The 21,619-nt window shown below is 38.3% G+C and overlaps 1 protein-coding gene across 1 annotated transcript in view; it reads right to left on the reverse strand.

The window, feature by feature from the left end:
- Nucleotides 1-21,619, reverse strand: part of LOC124545332 (serine/threonine-protein kinase BRSK2) — a 204,196-nt gene that overhangs the window by 15,661 nt on the left and 166,916 nt on the right. The window contains exons 12-13 of the mRNA XM_047124232.1: nt 18,643-18,829; nt 11,639-11,811 (exon numbers count right to left, since the gene is read on the reverse strand). Coding sequence (XP_046980188.1) covers nt 11,639-11,811; nt 18,643-18,829 — 360 coding nt within the window. The remainder of the gene's footprint in view (nt 1-11,638; nt 11,812-18,642; nt 18,830-21,619) is intronic.

Genomic DNA, 21,619 nt, shown 5'->3' on the forward strand with positions numbered 1-21,619 from the left:
AAGAAGGCCTTACTGGCCGAAAGTGTTATTTGTGACAATCTTTTTGTTATTCCTATCTGTGACTCAGCATCTCCTCTATACGGTGAGTGGCAATTTTCCTTTTCATAATATTGTTATATTCCATCCTGTATTTTCCATTGTTTGGCAGTTAAAAGACATTTACGTGAAGCTTACAGCAAGAGAGAAACACACACCATTCATACACACAAGCAAGCACACCTCATGCACACATGACTGCCAGCTCCCACAAATCTGGCCTGAGCTGCTGGAGTAGGTGGACTTGTGTGCATGAGGTGTGCTTGCTTGTGTGTATGAATGGTGTGTGTTTCTATTTTGATGATGAAGGCTGTGGCTGAAAGCTCTATATAAGCGTCTTTTAATTTTGCCTGTCTTCAACTTAATGTGTCTATTTTATAGTACATAGTAATCTATCTTTTCCTACACTGTTAATTTATATGCATGACTTAGTTCTGATTTTTCAGTTATTCAGGCAGTTGGCCCCAGCTTATGCAGGTGATCAGTGCTTGGTGCAATTGCAAGAGATCATTCTCCATATGAATAAAAATAATGTAACATGCATAAAGAATCAAAAATATTTAAAACTGTTTGCTGCACCATTGCTGATAAGTTATTATACTGAGTCACAGCACTCAAATATTTAGAAGTTACATCTTTCAGTTAGTAAGGAATAGCAGTCACTTAAATGTAGTTGTAAAAAAATAGATGCTAGGTTGCAATACACTTTGAAAGAATTTTTCCAGTAAAATTCATCCATATAGGAAGTTGTTAACAAAAACTCTTGTCCAGCTCATTCTTGATAAGCATTCTTTTGTCTGATAAGGAACCCAAACATGATCAACAGACTGACAGTTCAAAACATTTCACAACCTTTCATAGGTTTTGTTTATTAAGAATGTGAAAGTAACAGATATTCCCAACAGACCCTAGTGGGATATTTTGAAATAAAAGTATTGGGCATAATGAAAACAACTACTCTCAAATTTCCAGGAGCCAATGTTGAGAAAGCTGTCACACATGGCTTCCCATATAAGGTTGGTACTTGGAATATTTCATAAATGATTCAAGATACTAATATCAGATTCACTATAAGTTGAAACTATAATGTTGCTGATGACACACACGTACTAACCGAGTGCTCAAACTCAGCCCTAGCAGACACAGTTTAGATGATAGCTGAACAGGTCCAAAAGCAATTCATTCCTAACAGTTTAAGTCTTAATGTCATAAACACTCATACTATGCAATTTCAGACAAGCAACAATGATTTTCTAGCACCAGAAGCAGACATTAATGGTGACATATTGAGTGAAGCACAGTGTGAAATAACAAGTTAAAATGGCATCAACACACAGATAAACTAATCAAGAAGCTTGGTGTTCATGCCCTTAGGAGCACCTCTTATTGTGCTGACTTAAGACAGGCGTGTTGTCTTATTTGGCATATTATCTTGTGAAACTATCTTCTGTGGGAATGCTTCTACACTGGAAAAAGTATTTTTCAGTAGGAGTGAACAGTATCAATATTGTGTACAATAGATAACAATACAATGTGTAGAAGACGTTCTAAACATCTTGCAGTTTTTCCACTCACTTACCAAAACATTTACTGCTTAATGGTTTTTACTACTGATAATAAAAATCAGTTTCAACTGAGCTGCGATGTACACGCAATACAAAACACAAAAATGATTTTCGTTACACCATTCACTTCCATGTTCAGTATACATAAAGGAGTTATGTGCTGTGTCGATGAGATACTGAACAAGCTCCTACCTAATATAAAGGAAGAAACTTAGAATCCCTACTAATTAGAAAGGAAAAACTAAAAACATGGTGCCTCATTAGCCACCATTTCTACCAATTATCTGGATTTGAAAACAGAAAAGTTCTGTTAGATTAGTATTTATACAGTAGGTGCAAACAATGAAAAAATGTTTTCTTTGAAAAAACCATTATAATAAAACTGAGAAGGCAGTTTTCCAAAGTAGCAGTTTTCTCATTAACTTACTCATTTAAATGTGGATGACCTAAGTGTGAATAGCATTAAATCGTAGTGACATTTTATTGTTAACATACCACACAGATGCCATTTCTATGAAGTCTTTATCTTATGTTAATACGTATGTGACTCATTCCCCATCTCAAAAGGTTCTCATTCTCCATAAGATCTACTGAACATGATGAATGAATGAATGAATGAATGAATGGATGGATGGATGAACAGTATCCAGCACACAAGTATTCTGAGGTATACTTAATGCAAGTACATTTTTATCAGTGGAGAGTATGGTACCTCTAAATTCTTTATACCTCTGGAAGGGTCTTGATAGGAGTAGAGTAATACAGATTGTTTTAATTTTTTCAGTGAACTGTTCTATAATACTGACTTGAACAAGTGCTAAATGTGATGGCTGAGGTAGATAGCACAGGATAGTTTCTCCAAGTGACCACTGAATGGAGATGCCTAACTGGGAATTTAATTATCTCATGTCCTGGAACCCATACCACACACTGAAGCTCTTGCCCTCCAGGAACTAGAGCAATGTGCACAACCCCACCTCAAAAAACTCTCCACCCTTCTCACTCCCTACTACTGCCTTGGAGTACCTCTACGACAACCTCCAAACCTCCCCCACATCCCCTCATAACTGGCAAACCGTGTCTCACAGACCTACTACATTTGCACCACCCTCCAAAACTCACTCCCACCACCACACAAAATCCAGAGCCTAAACACACCTGAAACAGGCACAAACCTTTCCTCCAAAAGCTTTACCCCTTCAGAAATAATGGTCCTTTCCAGAGGCCTCAACTTTTGCCCGACTCCCAAATTCAATCATGCAGTACTTGTTAAAGACCTTCTCTCCTTCTCTCAGTCCCTACAGTGGAAACTAATCTTACATCCACAGAAGGAATTACAATCCACCATCTAAAAACTGATCCTGATCTTATAATGCTACTTGTGGACAAAGGCTCCACCCCAGTTGTTTTGAACTGCAAGGATTACCTGGAAGAAGAACTCTGGCAGCTGTCAGATACATCCAACTACAAAGCTTGCCATAGTGATTCTATTCCAGAAATCCAGCAGGATCTCCAGTCTCTCTTCAAATCCTTAAGCCCATCCCAGAACTTCTCCCCGGAGTTCATTTCTCTCCTCACCCCAACCACTCCCCGCACTCCTACCTTCTACATGCTCCCCAAAGTCCACAAACCCAACCAACCAGGACAGCCCTTTGTGGTTGGTTACTGTGCACCATGCAGAGAATCTCTGCTCTCATAGATCAACACCTTCAGCCTATTACCCGCAACATACCCTCCTGTGTGAAAGGTACCAAGAATTTTCTCAACCAACTCTCCAAAATTCCAGTCCCTTTACCACATGGTACCCTGCTCATTACTATTGTGCCACCTTCCTTTACACTAACACCCCTAATGCCCATAGCCTTACCATTATTGAATACTACTTTTCCCAATGCCTGACATATTCAAAAACAACAACCTCCTTCCTAGTCACCATGACCAGCTATATCCTCACCCACAATTACTTCTCCTTTGAAGGCGTTACCTAAAAATAAATCTAGTGTATGGATAGGGGCACTCACATGGCGCCATCCTATGCCAGCCTATTCATTGGCCATCTACAGTAATCCTTCCTAAACACCCTTAATCCTAGACTCCTCACCTGCTACGGAATCATTGATGACATCTTTGCGATCTGGATTGAGGGTAACAACACCTTATCCATATTCCTTCAGAATGTCAACAGCTTCTCCCCCATTCACTTCAGTTGGTCCTACTCAACTCAAGAAGCCACCTTCCTATATGTTGACCTCCACCTCAAAGATGGGTCCATAAGTACCTCTGCCCATATCAAACCTACTAATCACAAGCAATACCTCCATTTTCACAGCTGCCACCTGTTCCACATCAAGAAGTCCCTACCATACAGCCTAGCTACCCATGGGTATTGCATTTGCAGTGAGAAGCGGTCCCTCTCGAAATATACCAAGGGTCTCATTTAGGCTTTGACACAACGTAATTATCCCCCCCCCCCCCCCCCCCCCATGAACCATGGACCTTGCCGTTGGTGGGGAGGCTTGCATGCCTTTGCGATACAGATAGCCTTACCGTAGGTGCAACCACAACAGAGGGGTATGTGTTGAGAGGCCAGACAAATGTGTGGTTCCAGAAGAGAGGCAGCAGCCTTTTCAGTAGTTGCAGGGGCAACAATCTGGATGATTGACTGATCTGGCCTTGCAACACTAACCAAAACGGCCTTGCTGTGATGGTACTGTGAACGGCTGAAAGCAAGGGGAAACCACAGCTGTAATTTTTCCCGAGGGCATGCAGCTTTACTGTGTAATTAAATGATGATTGCGTCCTCTTGGGTAAAATATTCTGGAGGTAAAATAGTCCCCCATTCGGATCTCCGGGTGGGGACTACTCAAGAGGACGTCATTATCAAGAGAAAGAAAACTGGCATTCTGCGGATTGGAGTGTGGAATGTCAGATCCCTTAATCGGGCAGGTAGGTTAGAAAATTTAAAAAGGGAAATGGATAGGTTAAAGTTAGATATAGTGGGAATTAGTGAAGTTTGGTGGCAGGAGGAACAAGACTTTTGGTCAGACAAATACAGGGTTATAAATACAAAATCACATAGGGGTAATGCAGGAGTAGGTTTAATAATGAATAAAAAAATAGGAGTGTGGGTAAGCTACTTGAATGCATTGTTGTGGCCAATATAGACATGAAGCCCAAACCTACTACAGTAGTACAAGTTTGTATGCCAACTAGCTCTGCAGATGATGAAGAAATTGAAGAAATTTATGATGAAATTAAAGAAATTATTCAGATAATGAAGGGAGACGAAAATTTAATAGTCATGGGTGACTGGAATTCAGTAGTAGGAAAAGGGAGAGAACGAAATGTAGTAGGTGAATATGGATTGAGGATAAGAAATGAAAGAGGAAGCCGCCTAGTAAAATTTTGCACAGAGTACAACTCAGTCATAGCTAACACTTGGTTCAAGAATCATAGAAGAAGGTTGTATACATGGAAGAAGCCTGGAGATACTGACAGGTTTCAGATATATTATGTAATGGTAAGACAGAGTTTTAGGAACCAGGTTTTAAATTGTAAGACATTTCCAGGGGCAGATGTGGGCTCTGACCACAATCTATTGGTTATGAACTGTAGATTAAAACTGAAGAAACTGCATAAAGGTGGGAATTTAAGGAGGTGGGACCTGGATAAACTGACTAAACCAGAGGCTGTACAGAGTTTCAGGGAGAGCATAAGGAAACAATTGACAGGAATGGGGGAAAGAAATACAGTAGAAGAAGAATGGGTAACTTTGAGGGATGAAATAGTGAAGGTAGCAGAGGATCAAGTTTGCAAAAAGACAAGGGCTACTAGAAATTCTTGGGTAACAGAAGAAATATTGAATTTAATTGATGAAAGGAGAAAATATAAAAACACAGTAAATGAAGCAGGCAAAAAGGGATACAAACGTCTCAAAAATGAGATCGACAGGAAGTGCAAAATGGCTAAGCAGGGATGGCTAGAGGACAAATGTAAGGATGTAGAGGCTTATCTCACAAGGGGTAAGATAGATGCTGCCTACAGGAAAATTAAAGAGACCTTTGGAGAATAGAGAACCACTTGTATGAATATCAAGAGCTCAGATAGAAACCCAGTTCTAAGCAAAGAAGAGAAAGCAGAAATGTGGAAGGAGTATATAAAGGGTCTATACAAGGGCAATGTACCTGAGGACAATATTATAGATATGGATGAGGCTGTAGATGAAGATGAAGTGGGAGATATGATACTGTGTGAAGAGTTTGACAGAGCACTGAAAGACCTGAGTCGAAACAAGGCCCTGGGAGCAGACAACATTCCATTAGAACTACTGACAGCCTTGGGAGAGCCAGTCCAGACAGAACTCTACCATCTGGTGAGCAAGATATATAAGACAGGCAAAATACGCTCAGACTTCAAGAAGAATATAATAATTCCAATCACAAAGAAAGCAGGTGTTGACAGGTGCAAAAATTACCAAACTGTCAGTTTAAAGAGTCACAGCTGCAAAATACTAACGTGAATTCTTTACAGACGAATGGAAAAACTGGTAGAAGCCGACCTTGGGGAAGATCAGTTTGGATTCTGTAGAAGTATTGGAACACGTGAGACAATACTGACCCTACGACTTATCTTAGAACCTAGATTAAGGAAAGGCAAACCTACGGTTCTAGCATTTGTAGACATAGAGAAAGCTTTTGAAAATGTTGACTGGGGTATTCTCTTTCAAATTCTGAAGGTGGCTGGGGTAAAATACAGGGAGCGAAAGGCTATTTACAATTTGTACACAAACCAGATGGCAGTTATAAGTGTTAAGGGACACTGAAAGGGAAGCAGTGGCTGGGAAGGGAGTGAGACAGGGTTGTAGCCTCTCCCCAATGTTATTAAATCTGTATAGTGAGCAAGCAGTGAAGGAAACAACAGAAAAATTCGGAGTAGGTATTAAAATCCATGGAGAAGAAATAAAAATTTTGAGGTTTGCCGATGACATTGTAATTCTGTCAGAGATGAAAAAGGACTTGGAAGAGCAGTTGAACGAAATGGATAGTGTCTTGAAAGGAAGATATAAGATAAACATCAACAAAAGCAAAATGATGATAATGGAATGTAGTCTAATTAAATCGGGTGATGCTGAGGGAATTGGATTAGGAAATGAGACACTTAAAGTAGTAAAGGTGTTTTGCTATTTGGGGAGCAAAATAACTGATGATGGTCAACGTAGAGAGGATATAAAATGTAGACTGGCAATGGCAAGGAAAGCATTTATGAAGAAGAGAAATTTGTTAACATCGAGTATAGATGTAAGTGTCAGTAAGTCGTTTCTGAAAGTATTTGTATGGAGTGTAGCCATGTATGGAAGTGAAACATGGATGATAAACAGTTTGGACAAGAAGAGAATAGAAGCTTTTGAAATGTGGTGCTACAGAAGAATGCTGAAGATTAGATGGGTAGATCACATAACTAATGATGAGGTATTGAATAGGATTGGGGAGAAGAGAAGTCTTTGGCACAACTTCACTAGAAGAAAGGATTGGTTGGTAGGACATATTCTGAGGCATCAAGGGATCACCAATTTAGTATTGGAGGGCCGCATGGAGGGAAAAAATCGTAGAGGGAGACCAAGAGATGAATACACTAAGCAGATTCAGAAGGATGTATGTTGCAGTAGGTACTGGGAGATGAAGAAGCTTGCACAGGATAGAGTAGCATGGAGAGCTGCATCAAACCAGTCTCAGGACTGAAGATCACAACAACAACAACAACCTCATTTGAAATCTCATTCCAACAACAATTATCCTCCCAACCTTATACAAAAACAAATCTCCTGTGCCTTATCTTTCCAGTCAACCACCACCTCCAAAGTCTCACTGTCCAGCCATAGAGGAGCATTCCCCTCACAAGTCAGTACCACCCAGGATTGGAGCAACTGAATTACATTCTCCGCCGGGGTGTCAACTACCTCTCACCATGCCCTGTAATGAGATATGTCCTGTCCACTATCCGTCTCACTCCTTCCATTGTGTTACACTGCCATCCACCAAACCTACACAATATACTTGTCCATCTCTACACAACCCCTACTCCCAAACCCTTACCTCATGGCTCATACCCCTGTAATAGACCTAAATACAATACCCGTCCATACATCCTCCCACCACCACCTACACCACCAGTCCCAAACATCATCTACCCCATCAAAAGCAGGCCTACCTGTGAAACCACTCATGTGATCTACAAGCTAACACCAAAACCTCTAGATGTGAGATCCTCAGGTCTGGACCGAACATTGTAAGGTGATAAAGTACCAATCAAAACCCTGATTTAGTTCATACTATGTACTATCGTCCAGCAGAAGGGGCATAAACATTAATTAAAAGTAACACCAGTACTACCAGAGCACATGAAAAGCACATCTGTGACCCACATTATGTGTGGTCTTTGTGGGTGACTTGATGGAGTCGTAGAGTGATGTACAGATGGTCCTGGGTTCGAATCCCAATTGCAACAATTTTTTAAATCCTTTTTTTACTGCATTATGTGTGAAAGCGTTGTATGGGACAGCATTTTCCTGACATGCAAAAAGACTTTTTGGAGTTTGTAAAAATGTTCTTTTGGCAGTCTGCTTTTGCTTCATTTGTTGAAAGCAGCAAACTGATGGAGTACATTTGTATAGATAGGTGTGGTATTCCATTGGACATGTGCGACAGAGCTGTCATGACTCATGATGAAGCAGCTAGTGCATTTGTAGTTTCACAGAATAAACAGAGACAGTGGGACAATAGAATAAAAAAAATTGTATCAAAAGTGTGGAAGTACTAATGATAATACTAACACTAATAATAATAATAATAATAATAATAATGACTGCCAATGGTAGTACCACATACATTAGATGTATTATTGTGTTTATGTTTACTACTGTTTGTTATATTACATGTATTGTTATTATTATTATTATTATTATTATTACTATTACTTCCATTTGTGTGATGCAATTATTTCTGTATTTTTCTGTGAAATTACAAATGTCCTCTATAGATTTATTACTTTTAAAGAAACAAAAGCGAAAGCAGACCGCCAGCAGACATTGCTTTAAACTCCAAACAGACCTTTTGCATGTCAGAAAAATGTTGTCACATGTAACACTTTCACACACAATACACTTGGGGGGGGATTTGGACTCGGGACCCTCCAGGGCAAGAATCTAACACCTTACCTTTTTTATCATTTTGTTCATTGTATTTGATCATATCAGACATCACATGACATACACTGAAGTTCATTTTTGATCTCTTCACTCAGTTTTTTATTACTGAGACCAGCCAGCTCTCTGCTTGAACATGCTGAGCTACCATGCCAGCATTTCATACCATGTGCTGTCATCCAGCAGAATGTACATAAATGTTAACCAAAAGTAAGACCAGAACTACCAGAGCATGTGGAAAGCATATCTTTGACACATTTTATGAGTGGCTTCCATGGCTGATTTTTACCAAATCACCCATAGAAGCCACTCACAAAATGTATCAAGGACATACTTTCCATGTTCTCTGGTAGTACTGGTCTTACTTTTAATTAATGTTTATGCATGTTCTGATCGACAACAGCACACAGTAGGAACTAAATAGGAGTTTTGGTTGATACTCAATCGACATACTGCTTGGTCCAGATCTGAGTGACTGACATCTGGAGGTTTGGGTGTAAACTGCAATCACTGTGCTGCAATCTTTGTGGGGATGACAACCAACAAGCTGTCTATCTGCATGAATGGTCACCGACAAGCTTTGGCCAAGAAACAACTGGACCACACTATTGCTGAGCACACTGCCCAAAACGACATTCTTCATTCCGATGACTGCTTCATGGTCTGTGGCATATGGATTCTTCCCACCAACACCAGCTTTTCTGAATTGCACAGGTGGTAACTCTCTCTGCAATATATCCTATGCTCCCATAACCCTCCTGGCCCCTTCCCTGTTCCCATTCCAGAACTACATAGTCCTCTACTCAACCAACACAACCAGTATTTTTACTTCTCTTTTCCCACTAACCTCTCCCCACCAGCCACCTCTCCGCTGTCCTCCATCTAACCTCCCGACTGCACCTAGCTGCCCTACCCTCTCTCCATCTCATCCCTGCATGCTCGCCAGCAGCACTTCACCGTCCCTCACCCCTCCTGCTCCCCGCCCCAACCTCCTCCTTACCCCAAACTGTAACTGTCATAAGTGTTTCATTTACAAACTGTTTTTGCAGTATGTTGCAGTTATAACAAAAAATCTTTTTATATTTATTTAATGGTGCTATTAGAAGTGCATCTATCTATTAAAAATATTGTTGTGTCAATAACTTAGCAGATAAATATAATAATATTAATACTGGTCCATACTGTATGTGTGCCATACTTCTCAACAAATTATTTTGGTATTTTCAACCATTTAGAAAATATTATGGATAACTATGTTGGTTGGGGTCCACTTTACCAATATACACTCTGGGTAATAACGAAGTTGGTAATATGAGAGGAATTTGGGCTCATACAGAAGTATGGCCTCAGCCAGTTTTTTTGCCTACCATTGACCAGTAGAACAGAACTAGGATTAATGATACCATTATGTACTCACAGTCAGCCACATGTATTTCACTGCAAAGAATAAATGTATGTGTATCCACTGTTGTTGTAAACAACTATAAGGGACAGAGCTGCAAGGTACTGGCAAACCCATTCAAAGCAAATCATATGCTGCATGAAATAAATTACTGTATTTTAGCTTGAACTCAAGTGGCACTGAAAACAAGGTTAGTGTGTTCTATGAATTCACAAGCAGCCTCCTTAACATAAAGGCTAAATTTATAATTACTGTACAAGAATGCAAATGAAAAAATTGAATTACTTCTCCCAGGGCATAATTATGTATATAAAACATATTTTTGAAACAATATATCAGGTGTTCATCCTAACAATTGTAAGACACATATTTTCTGGCATTTTGGCAAACATCTGTAGTCTGATTTTTGTGATGTGTAGCTGGATTCATCACATCTTTTCTGTCATGCCCATTGTCAATGGAAAACATCAGTTTGTTTTCCATTACAACCAAAATGATTTTTAAAATTGGATTTTACATGCCTATTCAGTAGGTCAGTCACAAGTTAGTCTATTGGGATTCTTTTTATTGATACTTTATTAATAGGAATGGTAAACACAAAGAATAACCAGTACTCCAACAGCAATTGAGCAACACAGCTGTATATATTATTAACAAGTCCTCCTCCAATTGACCCGAGCTTCTATGACATGGAGGTTAAATATATGTATGATAATAACCCTCCACACTATGACAAACAATATTTAAATTATCATGGATTTTAGGCTCTGTTTAAATACTACTTGCTTACATGTGTATGTGTCAGACAATACCAATAGATTAGCAGCAGCTTAAATAGTGTCTCTGAAAAGCAGTGGTGTTTTGTGGAAGAGTAGAGTGAGGTGTCCATTTACTATTATACATAAGCATAAATGTAGTAAAGAAACAGCACATGACTATTGTCAATTAAGCTGATACTTGATGTGGCAACAAAGACAGTTGGTGATATCTACTTACTAAGCTATTACTGACTTGTTCAATATCCCTGAAGGTTCGCCTTCCTACCGGACATATGGGACATGATCTCTCTGCAAGTCCCTATATATAATGTGCAGCCAGTCACTGAGGGTGTTGGGGATGGTGAGGGAGATGGGCAAATCTTCTGTAGAATTTTAAGATGAGGCAGTGGAGATGATCCCAAAACTTCTCTAGATGATGACAAGTATGAAACTCATCAGAATCTTATGGTCTATCAATGATCTGTCTCAGCTGAAAACAGGAGACAAATTTTATTAGTTTTATTCATCAAGAGAACCTATGGTCATACAAAGTCACTTCTTGTTTCTGTAGGCCTGCACAGTGTTTCAGATTGATTGTTCTCCTTTGGTTTTATTTAAATTCATATGCTGCCTCATCTTAGAGGAGCAACTCAATTAACAGGTTAAGTTACCTTACCTGCCTTGTGCCAGGGTAAGGAGACAGTCGCTCAGACGTGTCGGAACCACAGCTGGAGCTTTCACTCAGCTCGGTGGTGAACTTGCGTGCTGCTCGTGGGGAAGGGGGCGGCCTGCGACTGCACACCTGCGACTGGATGTGCTCGCAGACCCTCCTGAACCTCCTGATGTTACCTGGCCACAGAATTCGGCAATAAATTACAACTGCAATCAAATGTAAGGATGAAATACCCCATGCAGAGTAATAAAAAATCAAGACCCTCAATTAAGTAAAGATCATTTTATATTTCTTCACTGCCAGTGGATTGAACCAACTTGAATGTGTGCCAAGGTAGTGGATCAAGTGAAAGAGAGAAAAGGAAGGAAGATTAGGTCTTAATGTCCCTCTGATGACAAAATCATTAGAGAGAGAACAGTAGTGTGGAATGGAGAAGGACAGGAAAGGGAACCAGTCTCACTTATCCCAGTATTTGCCTTGGGTGATTTAGGGAAATCATGGATAACTTAAATCTGCATGGCCCAATGGTGATTTGTATTGCTGTTCTGAATCCAATGCTGGTGTCCTACCCCTGTGCCACCTCACTCTGTGAGAAAAGCTGAAAGGACAGGAGAGCAAAACATAATGAATGAAAACAGTGGAGGGATGATCCGTGATTGAGTAAGATGAACTCTACATTTTATCACCAGAGTATAAATATAAAATGGGAGGAGTTATGATCATTTGCTGTCGTAGCAAACAAAAAGTGTATGATGATTTTTCAGAATGTAAAGGATGCTTTGTTACAGAAATTATGAAATTAATGGCTATTTGATAAAAATCTATTTAAGATTTAGAAGCCAATGAAAAACACTTTTCTGCGTAGCCACATAGAATTTCAAACAGTTCACCTAACATCTTTGTTTCTGCTTGATGTACTTGTTTGCTGCAATAAGTTGTTAAACTGTCAAGCTTCATTCACTTTCTCTTCATCTCGAACCTGAATTCCAACAAAGAAATTTATATGCTCTGCATAGAGAGAGCAACTGGCGCAATGACAGATGTGACAAAATTCCGTCATCAAGACACTGGCAAACAAGAAGAAAAACTGTTAGGACTTAATATCTTTTCAACAATGAGGTAATTAAGGAAAAAGCACAGGCTAATACTGAAAGATGGGGCAGGAAAACTGACTGTTTTCTTTTCAGAGGCACCACTCTGGCATTCACCTTAAGCAGTTTATAAAACACTGAAAATATAAATCTGTATCACTAAGCAGTTATGTCAAACCCATTCCTCTCCAAATGTGAGTACAGTGCCTTAACTGTAATCCCGTCTATTCTGTGACATTCAGCAGTTTTTGCACTTGGAGGAGCATTGTCATGAAAAGAACAACTTCAATAGGCAGCAAAGCTATCTCATGTTCTTAGTACATATCAAAGCAGTTGATGAATATGACATTAGACCTATAAGTTAGCAGATTGTCCTGTCACTATAATATAAACCAATAGGAAAACTTTCTTCTCCAAAACCTATTTTCCAATATCTTGTTATCTTCTCTCTCTCTCTCTCTCTCTCTCTCTCTCTCTCTGTGTGTGTGTGTGTGTGTGTGTGGGGGGGGGGGGGGGGGGGGTCACGTGCGCGTGCATGCATGTTCAGTTTTTATTGAGATATTTGGCACACATTTTCTAATGCTGTCAGGGGACATTCATATTTCATTATCATTCATCATCTTCTTTTGTGATAATGTCAAAATTTGAGATTCATGGACTTTGGAAAAAAATAATATACTGAAAAGGAGACCTTCGAATTTATTGAAAATTGTGTGCCAACTATTCAAGGCAGAAACACCTACACTATGGAATTTCTTAGTGACCTATCATTTTCCATGTGTCTGTGGGGGGGGCGGCTATCAGTACATTTAAACTTTCTCCACTGAATATGTTATACCATAATATTGTCTTAATCCTTAGTTATAAACGTTGATGGGAATGGTTGTTTTTACATTTGGAAAGGGCATCCCATTACAAACATCATGTTTGACATATTCTCTTATGCACGTATAATACAGTATCTAATCAGAAATACCCAGACAATTCTATGTAATGCAGAATTGACCACTGCATGTCATAACAAGTGGATGTGTCAGTATAAAGCTAGTGGGAAGTATTGTGTTGTCACTAGAGAAGCAGTAACAGCAGAATGGGTCAGTCAGGAGTGCTCAGTGACTTGAAGTCACTGGACTAGCCACTGGATGTCACCTAAGCAACAAATTCATCAGGAGCGTTTCAGTCCTTCTCAAGTTGGCCAGGTTGGCTGCCGGTGATGTTATTTTGAAGTGGAAACAGAAGTGAACAACCAAAGTTAAACCAAAACCAAGCAAATGTCATGTACTGACACACAGGGCTCATCAAGCATACATTTCTGTAGTCAGTGTTACATGATTATGGGGCTGTTTTGCATGGTTAGGGTGTGCTCCCATTATGGATCTTAAGAAGAAGATAGTGCAGAAAGGTATAAACTTCTTTAAAAGCATTGTGTACTGTGTACAGTTTGGGAAGAGACAAGGGGTGGTGATTGTTTTTATCAGCATGACAGTGCACCCCCCCCCCCCTCCCCCAATAAAACAGCACCAGTGAAACAATGGCTTGTGAAAAATAATATTCCTGAAATGAAGTGGCATGCCAAAATTCCTGACCTAAACCCCATGAAACATGTTGACTTTGCTCCAGACCCCAGTGTCCATCGTTACTACCATAGAGAACGAGGTGGTGCAGTGGTCAGCACACTGGTCTCGATTCTAGAAAACAATGGTTCAAATCTGCATCCTTCCATCCAGATTTTGGTTTTCTGTGATTTTCTTAAATCACTTTAGGCAGATGCCAGGATGATTCCTTTGGAAGGATACAGCTGATTTTATTCCCCGTCATTGAAACATTTGTGCTACATCTCTAATGATTTCCACATCAATGGAACATTAAACCCCAATCTTCCTTCCTTCCTTCATTCATTACTACTATTTCTAGTTTTGGCTCTTGAGGAAGAGTGAACTGTCATGCCTTCACAGACATTCAGACACCTCACTGAAAGTGTCCCCAGCAGACAAGCAGTCAGGAAGGTGAATGATGTACACACACCATATTAATATCCATTAATAAGTGTCTGGATATTTTTGATCAGACAGTACATATTTGCACATCTTGTTGTTTGGTCCACACTGATCTAAATTTAACCGGCAAAATAATGAAGAAGTTGTAGAAATGAAGGTCAAGACCTTCTGTACACTTAGATGTTCTTTGTTTTTTGGGTGATTCTCATTTAAAGAATATGAAGTATAGAATGACAAAATGCTAAATTTTGTCAATAATTGTTTTCATTGAAGTACAGAATGAAATGGAAATGGGTGGCAATAATAGCATCTGTGCACCTGTGAAACTGTTGCATGACTAAAACAAAACTTAAGTCAACCAGCATTTGCTACACATCAGGATTCAGACATCAACTCCGCACAATGTTTTAAAAGTTTGGGTACATCAGTATTTTAAAAAAACTCCTTTGTAACTTTAAATCAGTCTTAACCTTTGAGTGAGTCATATTCTATTATACTATCAATCTTTTCTCACAGAGATGTTAGCCTTGAAGCAATGTGGGAGCTTAAAATCACTCATTAACTCAAAACTTTCTAGACTCATTAACTCTTTCTCTCTCACATCATTTTTCCCTACATCTGTCAGTCAAGAATGTATAGGGATGTCGATTGATTTTTAAAAATATATTATTTTGATTATTATTATGTACAATGACCATTTGGGACACTTAACTGAAACTATTTTCTGTTTGCTACAGGAACAATCATTAATCCATGTCTGCATATGTGCTTTGTAAACCTCCTTTAGGTGTGTGCCACTATTCTTTGCCTTCAAAGAGCTTGGAGTTCTTTGACTTTGCCGTCATGGTAATTTCATCGGATATATTTGGGAGCAAGTTGTATTTTGCTAGACTTTTCATGGAATATGAGTTCTCTGAAGCTTCACAGTAAACTACATCTCTGTGAATCTCTTGCACTTACGACTCTAATCCATGGAGAAACATTCTGCTCTTCTTTCGATCTCCTCTGCCTCTCATGTTAATCCTATCTTTTAAGAGTTCCAGACTGGCCAAGAGAGAGAGAGAGAGAGAGAGAGAGAGAGAGAGAGAGAGAAATGTAGTGCTATAGAAGGACTCTGAAGATAAGATTGGTAGGGCAGATAACTAATGAGTATCTCCTTTTCCTGCAGCTAGTTTTTCATAATTATTCTATTTTGGGTTGCTCTGAATGCATATTCCATAATATTCTGTCATTGTGACTATTTCATCATGAGTTGTAAAGGCAAACCAAGTTTAGGTCTTTCCACTTCTTTATGCGAAATATACCATCTTCTCTTACATTGAGTGTTACTGCCCATCCCTGCTGCAAGCATAATTCCTTTGAATGTCTTTCTGGTGTTAACTATAATTTTCTGATGTTGAGACTATGCCAACATACAGTGTCTACCAACAGCCTCACAGAGGTTTCAACATTATTCACCAGAACATTCAAATATATTTTGTGAACAGTATTTGGAAAGGTAATTAAAGTCCACGGAGAAAAAATAAAAACTTTAAAGTCTGCTGGTAATACAATTCTACCAGAGACTACAAAGAACTTTGACATCAATCATATGGAATGGATAGTTTCTTGATAACATACACAAAAGTATAGTCCAAGTAATGGAGCATAACCAAATCAGGCAATTCTGAGAGTTTTAAATTATGGAATGAGAGACAAAAGGTAGTAGTTTAATTTTGCTCTTTGGATAGCAAACTACTTTATGCTGACCAAAGTGGGGAAGGTATATAATGCTGACAGGCAACAGCAAGAGAAATGTTTAACAAGAGTAATATTTTAATGCATAATATTAATTTAAGTGTTGAGAAATATTTTCTGCAAATAGTTGCCTTGGGTGTAGCCTTTTGTGGAAGTGAGACATGGGCTATGAATAGTACAAAAACAGAGAACAGAAACTTTTGAAATGTAGTGCTATAGAAGAATGCTGAAGATTAGATTGTAGATCAGATAAGTAATGAAGAAGTAAGGAATCAAACTGGAGAAAAAGGAGCTTTATGGCACAACTTGACTAAAAGAAGGGACTGAGCCATAGGATATGTTCAGAGACATCAAGACTGCTTAATTTGGTTATGGAGGGAAGTCTGGAGTGTAAAAATTGTAGAGGGAGAGACTAAGACTTGTCTACAGCAAGCAGATTCAAGTGGATGCAATTGTTATGCCAGGATGAAGAGACTTGCACAGAATAGTTTCACATGGAGAGCTGTATCAGCTCAGTCTTTGGAGTGAAGACACAACAATAACAACCTCCTTGGGTATGCTTGAACCTAAAATGAGATCGAATTATGTCTCCAAGTTTAGAATTACATTTTAAGTTCCATCTACTGGAAAGTCCTCAGCAGAAACAAAAAGCTGGTCTAATATTCTGTAAGCTCAAATTGTGTTTCCAGGCGTTAAGGAATATACTATCAATGTGAACTGGCTCAACACTTTATTTAAAGGCATTAGCTGTACTACTCTCAAGACAGCACCTATGTTTTATGTATGGTACAGATACCCATGAATGGTAAAAATTACCTACAAGAAGATGGAAGATAATTTTACTATATGCACTAGTCATTACAGTATCAACAATGATTTGCAGTTCCAGAATGTAGAATTTCTGGCAATTCATATGAAGAGAGCTACTAACGTATTATTATAAATATGTTTCTGGAATTTTTCTGTTTCTGTATTTTATTTTTGGTTTGGTGAACACAGAGTTTACATTGAAACTACTATTATTATTTTCAGTCTCTTATGTTATGCTTACAGCTTCATGTGGGATGTCTACTCCATAGCAAATACTGCTGGTACTACATTTTTATGAAAAAATGATGAATTTGTTTTAAAGTTATGTCTGAACCAATTCTGTAAATTAGAGTATTTTAAATTTTCACACACTTTCATGACTAGATACAGTAAATCTTAAGCACTGTGTAGTATCACAAGGAAAAATATAATATACTGATAAGATCAGTTATTAGTATAGCAAAGAGTCTTTTATTGATTATGGTTGAAAATGTGGTCATCTTATCAATAATGAAAAAGTAAATGCTCCAGACAGCAGTTTAACAGATTTTTGAGTACAGAAGAAAAGTGGTATAAAAAATTAACATTGTCAACAATGTTTAATTTTGCACATATTCATATCTAAAAGTAAGATATGTTTATTACCAGAACATTTATCTGAAACATATAGTTATATGATAGGCAATACTCACATGAAGCACATGTTTTTGCAGCTCTCTCATTAATAATATATCTACAATTAGAAAAGTTTTTAAAATGCTACAGTATATATATTGTTAGCCAATAAAAGAAAAATTCTTCTAAATAAATTCCAATTTTGCTATTTTAATTTCATTACACTAGTCTATCCATCACCAGCTACACCAGACAGTAAGCAAAATGCAAGGAAAAGATAGAGGACTGCTCATTATACTGTAGATAGTAACTGATCTACATCATTAATATTATAGACATTCCACAAAGTTCAAATAATATTGTTAGCTAATATTTTTTGATTATAAAAGTTAACAATTGCTGGGTACTGTAGTGAATTTGGAGGGATGTCGCCATCCATGATAAACAGACATCCTAGCAGGGCTCCCACAGGCAATAAGCTATGCTGCATCAATTCTTGCATTCTGGCAAAATGAGACACACTATCACCTTACATCATAACTGCAACGTTTGATGGAATTTTACATGGATAATAAACATCACTTGCTATGTAAAGGTGCAAAAATCTGCTTCTATCAGTAATTAGTTATTAAGCTCTGTCTAGAAGCTTGCTGTCAAAGAGTGATTCCCATCTCTAACTAGTTCAATTAGCCTTAAAAAGCAGAAATGTGGGAACCCTGATACCTCATCACATTTATCTGCAGTACTTGGGATTTACCTGACAAGAGAGTGAAGGTTATAGCATACAGGTACTCCTTGGGGCTGTCTCCAGACTGTTTTGTTATGGTGGACACATCCACCTGGAACCTGACTTGTCTCTGGAACATGGCTGGAGCAGTAGAACCCCTCTTGTACTCGACTCGGAATGACATCGGACTCGACACACTGTGACTGAGTTCTGCTATCTGCAAACGCCAGGGACGCAGGGATGTTTACTTAAGTCTGGCCTCACAGCAGGATTAAAGGAGCTGAGACTTAACTATGATGTGAACACTATGTTTTGATGTCATTTAGGGCCATCCAACATGGATGTAACTGGATACAAAAAACATTTTTAATAATTTTTAATGTGATTAATGATCACTAAACTAGATAAATTTGGATTTGAAACTTGTATTTATATGTCACAGAAGAACTTTCTGAAAATGCAACTTTCTGTAAACCCCCACTGATATGATTAATCGTCAGAACTATATTAAGTCCACAAAATCATAAATAATAGACTTTACTTGTTCTGGTGTTATATAATCAGTTTCATGCATTACATTAAGTGTATGCAGTGTACATATGGATGAACTGTCTACAAAATTACTACATTTTGCATATGATGTATTACTAGGATTGTGCTTTCTTGTGCAAAGCTTTACCTTTATTTGCACCATGCACAACTTGCATGCCATGCAGGTTTTGGCAGTAAAGTCACTGAATGGGTGTTTTACTGGACATTTATGATTTATCTTTTGGGGTATTTAATAATAGTTCAGTTAAAGTGTGTGCAGAGTGAGAAGTTGAACTGGATGAGTGCCTACTGGTTGTTTCCTCAAACAAAACTTGGTGTGTCACAAATGTCTTTTCATAATGAGCAGTGTCAGTCTTGTCATATTATTTAATAAACTGAATGTTTCTGTGTTTTCTTAATTCTTGTTGTACAATATATATTTTGCACCTCAGTCCTTGTATCTTCCACCACATTCATCTGCACCCCCCCCCCCCCCCCCCCCCTCAGTCTTTGGCCCCTACTTCCATCATGTACTGTATAAACATATAAATGGAAATTAAATAATAATAAATATAACCCACAACAGTAGTTTATTGCCCATTTTCAAACTGCAGTTTCTATAAGTATTATTAATAACCTGAACTCCAAGAATATATGTGGAATTATTTACAATAGTAAGACAGGAAAAACATGCAGCAGGCCAGTTTACACGAACATTTGACACAAATACCATATGTAAATTTAGTGTTGCAAGATGCAGATGAACTTTTGCAGACAAAGAAATGCAAAGTTTTTATGTTGAACAAATTATTACCTACAGCAGAACATAAGAGATAAAAACAAATTAACATCAAACATGGAATAATCATACATGCATTTCATCATTTTCAGGCACCTTGGGTCTTTCACATTGGTGTGTTTATGGCATGTATGACTTGCAAGATGTGTAACAGACTGCAGATACAATGGCATGGTGAATATTCGATCTGTGAAGGTGGAAGCAGGATGGAAATAGTGTATGGCTTAGAAAATTGACAAAAATTACAGGAGTAATTACATTAAAAAAATAAAGTTTCTGATGTGTGTTGTAACTAATCATCTGATTTATAAAACAATTTTTTTCTTTGGAAAAAGAAATTTTTAACAATAAATACAATTTTTTTTCATTTTGAATGCAGTATTTATGTATTGGATTTAGAACCCAAATCAGGTTTTCCAGAAAAAAAAAGAACTTACTAACTTCACATTTGTTAGTCAGTGTTCTGTTTCTTATCACTGCCTGAAAAAAACAGTTACTTTGTTCTGTATTTGTTGTTCATAATTACTTTTGTAAGATGCGATTATCATTTTTATGTTCTAAAGCTTAAGTACCTTGTGTGTTACTTTTCCAGAATCAATTCTGCATTTCCTGCAATTTTCATGAGCACTTACCTTTACAGAGGGATTGCTAATTGCCTAAAGAAGTATGGAGATATAAACACACCATAAAGAAGTATGACTACTCAGCTACATGATGAAAGGAGACCTAACAGAAATGTAAATTTTTTCTCCCAGTATGATCTCTGTAATAACTGCACATATTTGAGGTCAACAGAAGCATACAGAAAATACAGATCAGTGCTTGTGACACATCCCTCCCCTTTGTGCTTCTTTCACATACTTTTGTTCAAGCCATAAACCAATTAATCAAGCAAACATATGGTATGTCCATTAGTGTTTCACTGTTTAGCCATTACTGAGAAAGCATTTTGTGACAGTGATAAAAGTTGGCCCGCAGGGTACTAGCGCATTTTAGCCTCATTGTTTGAGATGGAGAGACCAGTGCCTGCAATGACAAAGAGATAGATAATGGATGACTATTTCTCCATTGCCTGCATATTTGCCAGTCCTTTATCATTTTAATTTTTGTATGTGGGCTTAACTTTATTTAATGGCCTTTCTAGATTTAGAGGCAGCTTACTGGTATGTCATGGAAAACTTCGAAATCTTCTGACACAATTTGGCGATCACCATGATGCAAGCTGAGCATACATGCCTAGAAGCAATGTAAGGAGCTTTGAACATTTCCTGTGAGACATAATGCATTGAAGACAATGCAGATAATTCAAGCTTGTGCAGAACTGTGATTCATCGCTAAACATAATGGAGCACCATTCATCAGCAGTTCATGGTTTCTGGTCATGGCAGCACTCCAAACAAAGCCATTTTTGCTGTGGTGTTAATGGCTCTGAGCACTATGGGACTTAACATCTATGGTCATCAGTCCCCAAGACCTTAGAACTACTTAAACCTAACTAACCTAAGGACACCACACAACACCCAGTCATCACGAGGCAGAGAAAATCCCTGACCCCGCCGGGAATTGAACCTGGGAACCCAGGCACGGGAAGCGAGAGTGCTACCGCACAACCTGTGGTGTTAATGGCAGCGTATGTATGGGATGGTAATTCCCTAGTCCAGCAGCTGCTAGTCTCTG

Source organism: Schistocerca americana, chromosome 8 (assembly GCF_021461395.2).
Source record: "Schistocerca americana isolate TAMUIC-IGC-003095 chromosome 8, iqSchAmer2.1, whole genome shotgun sequence".
Classification (NCBI taxonomy): domain Eukaryota; kingdom Metazoa; phylum Arthropoda; class Insecta; order Orthoptera; family Acrididae; genus Schistocerca; species Schistocerca americana.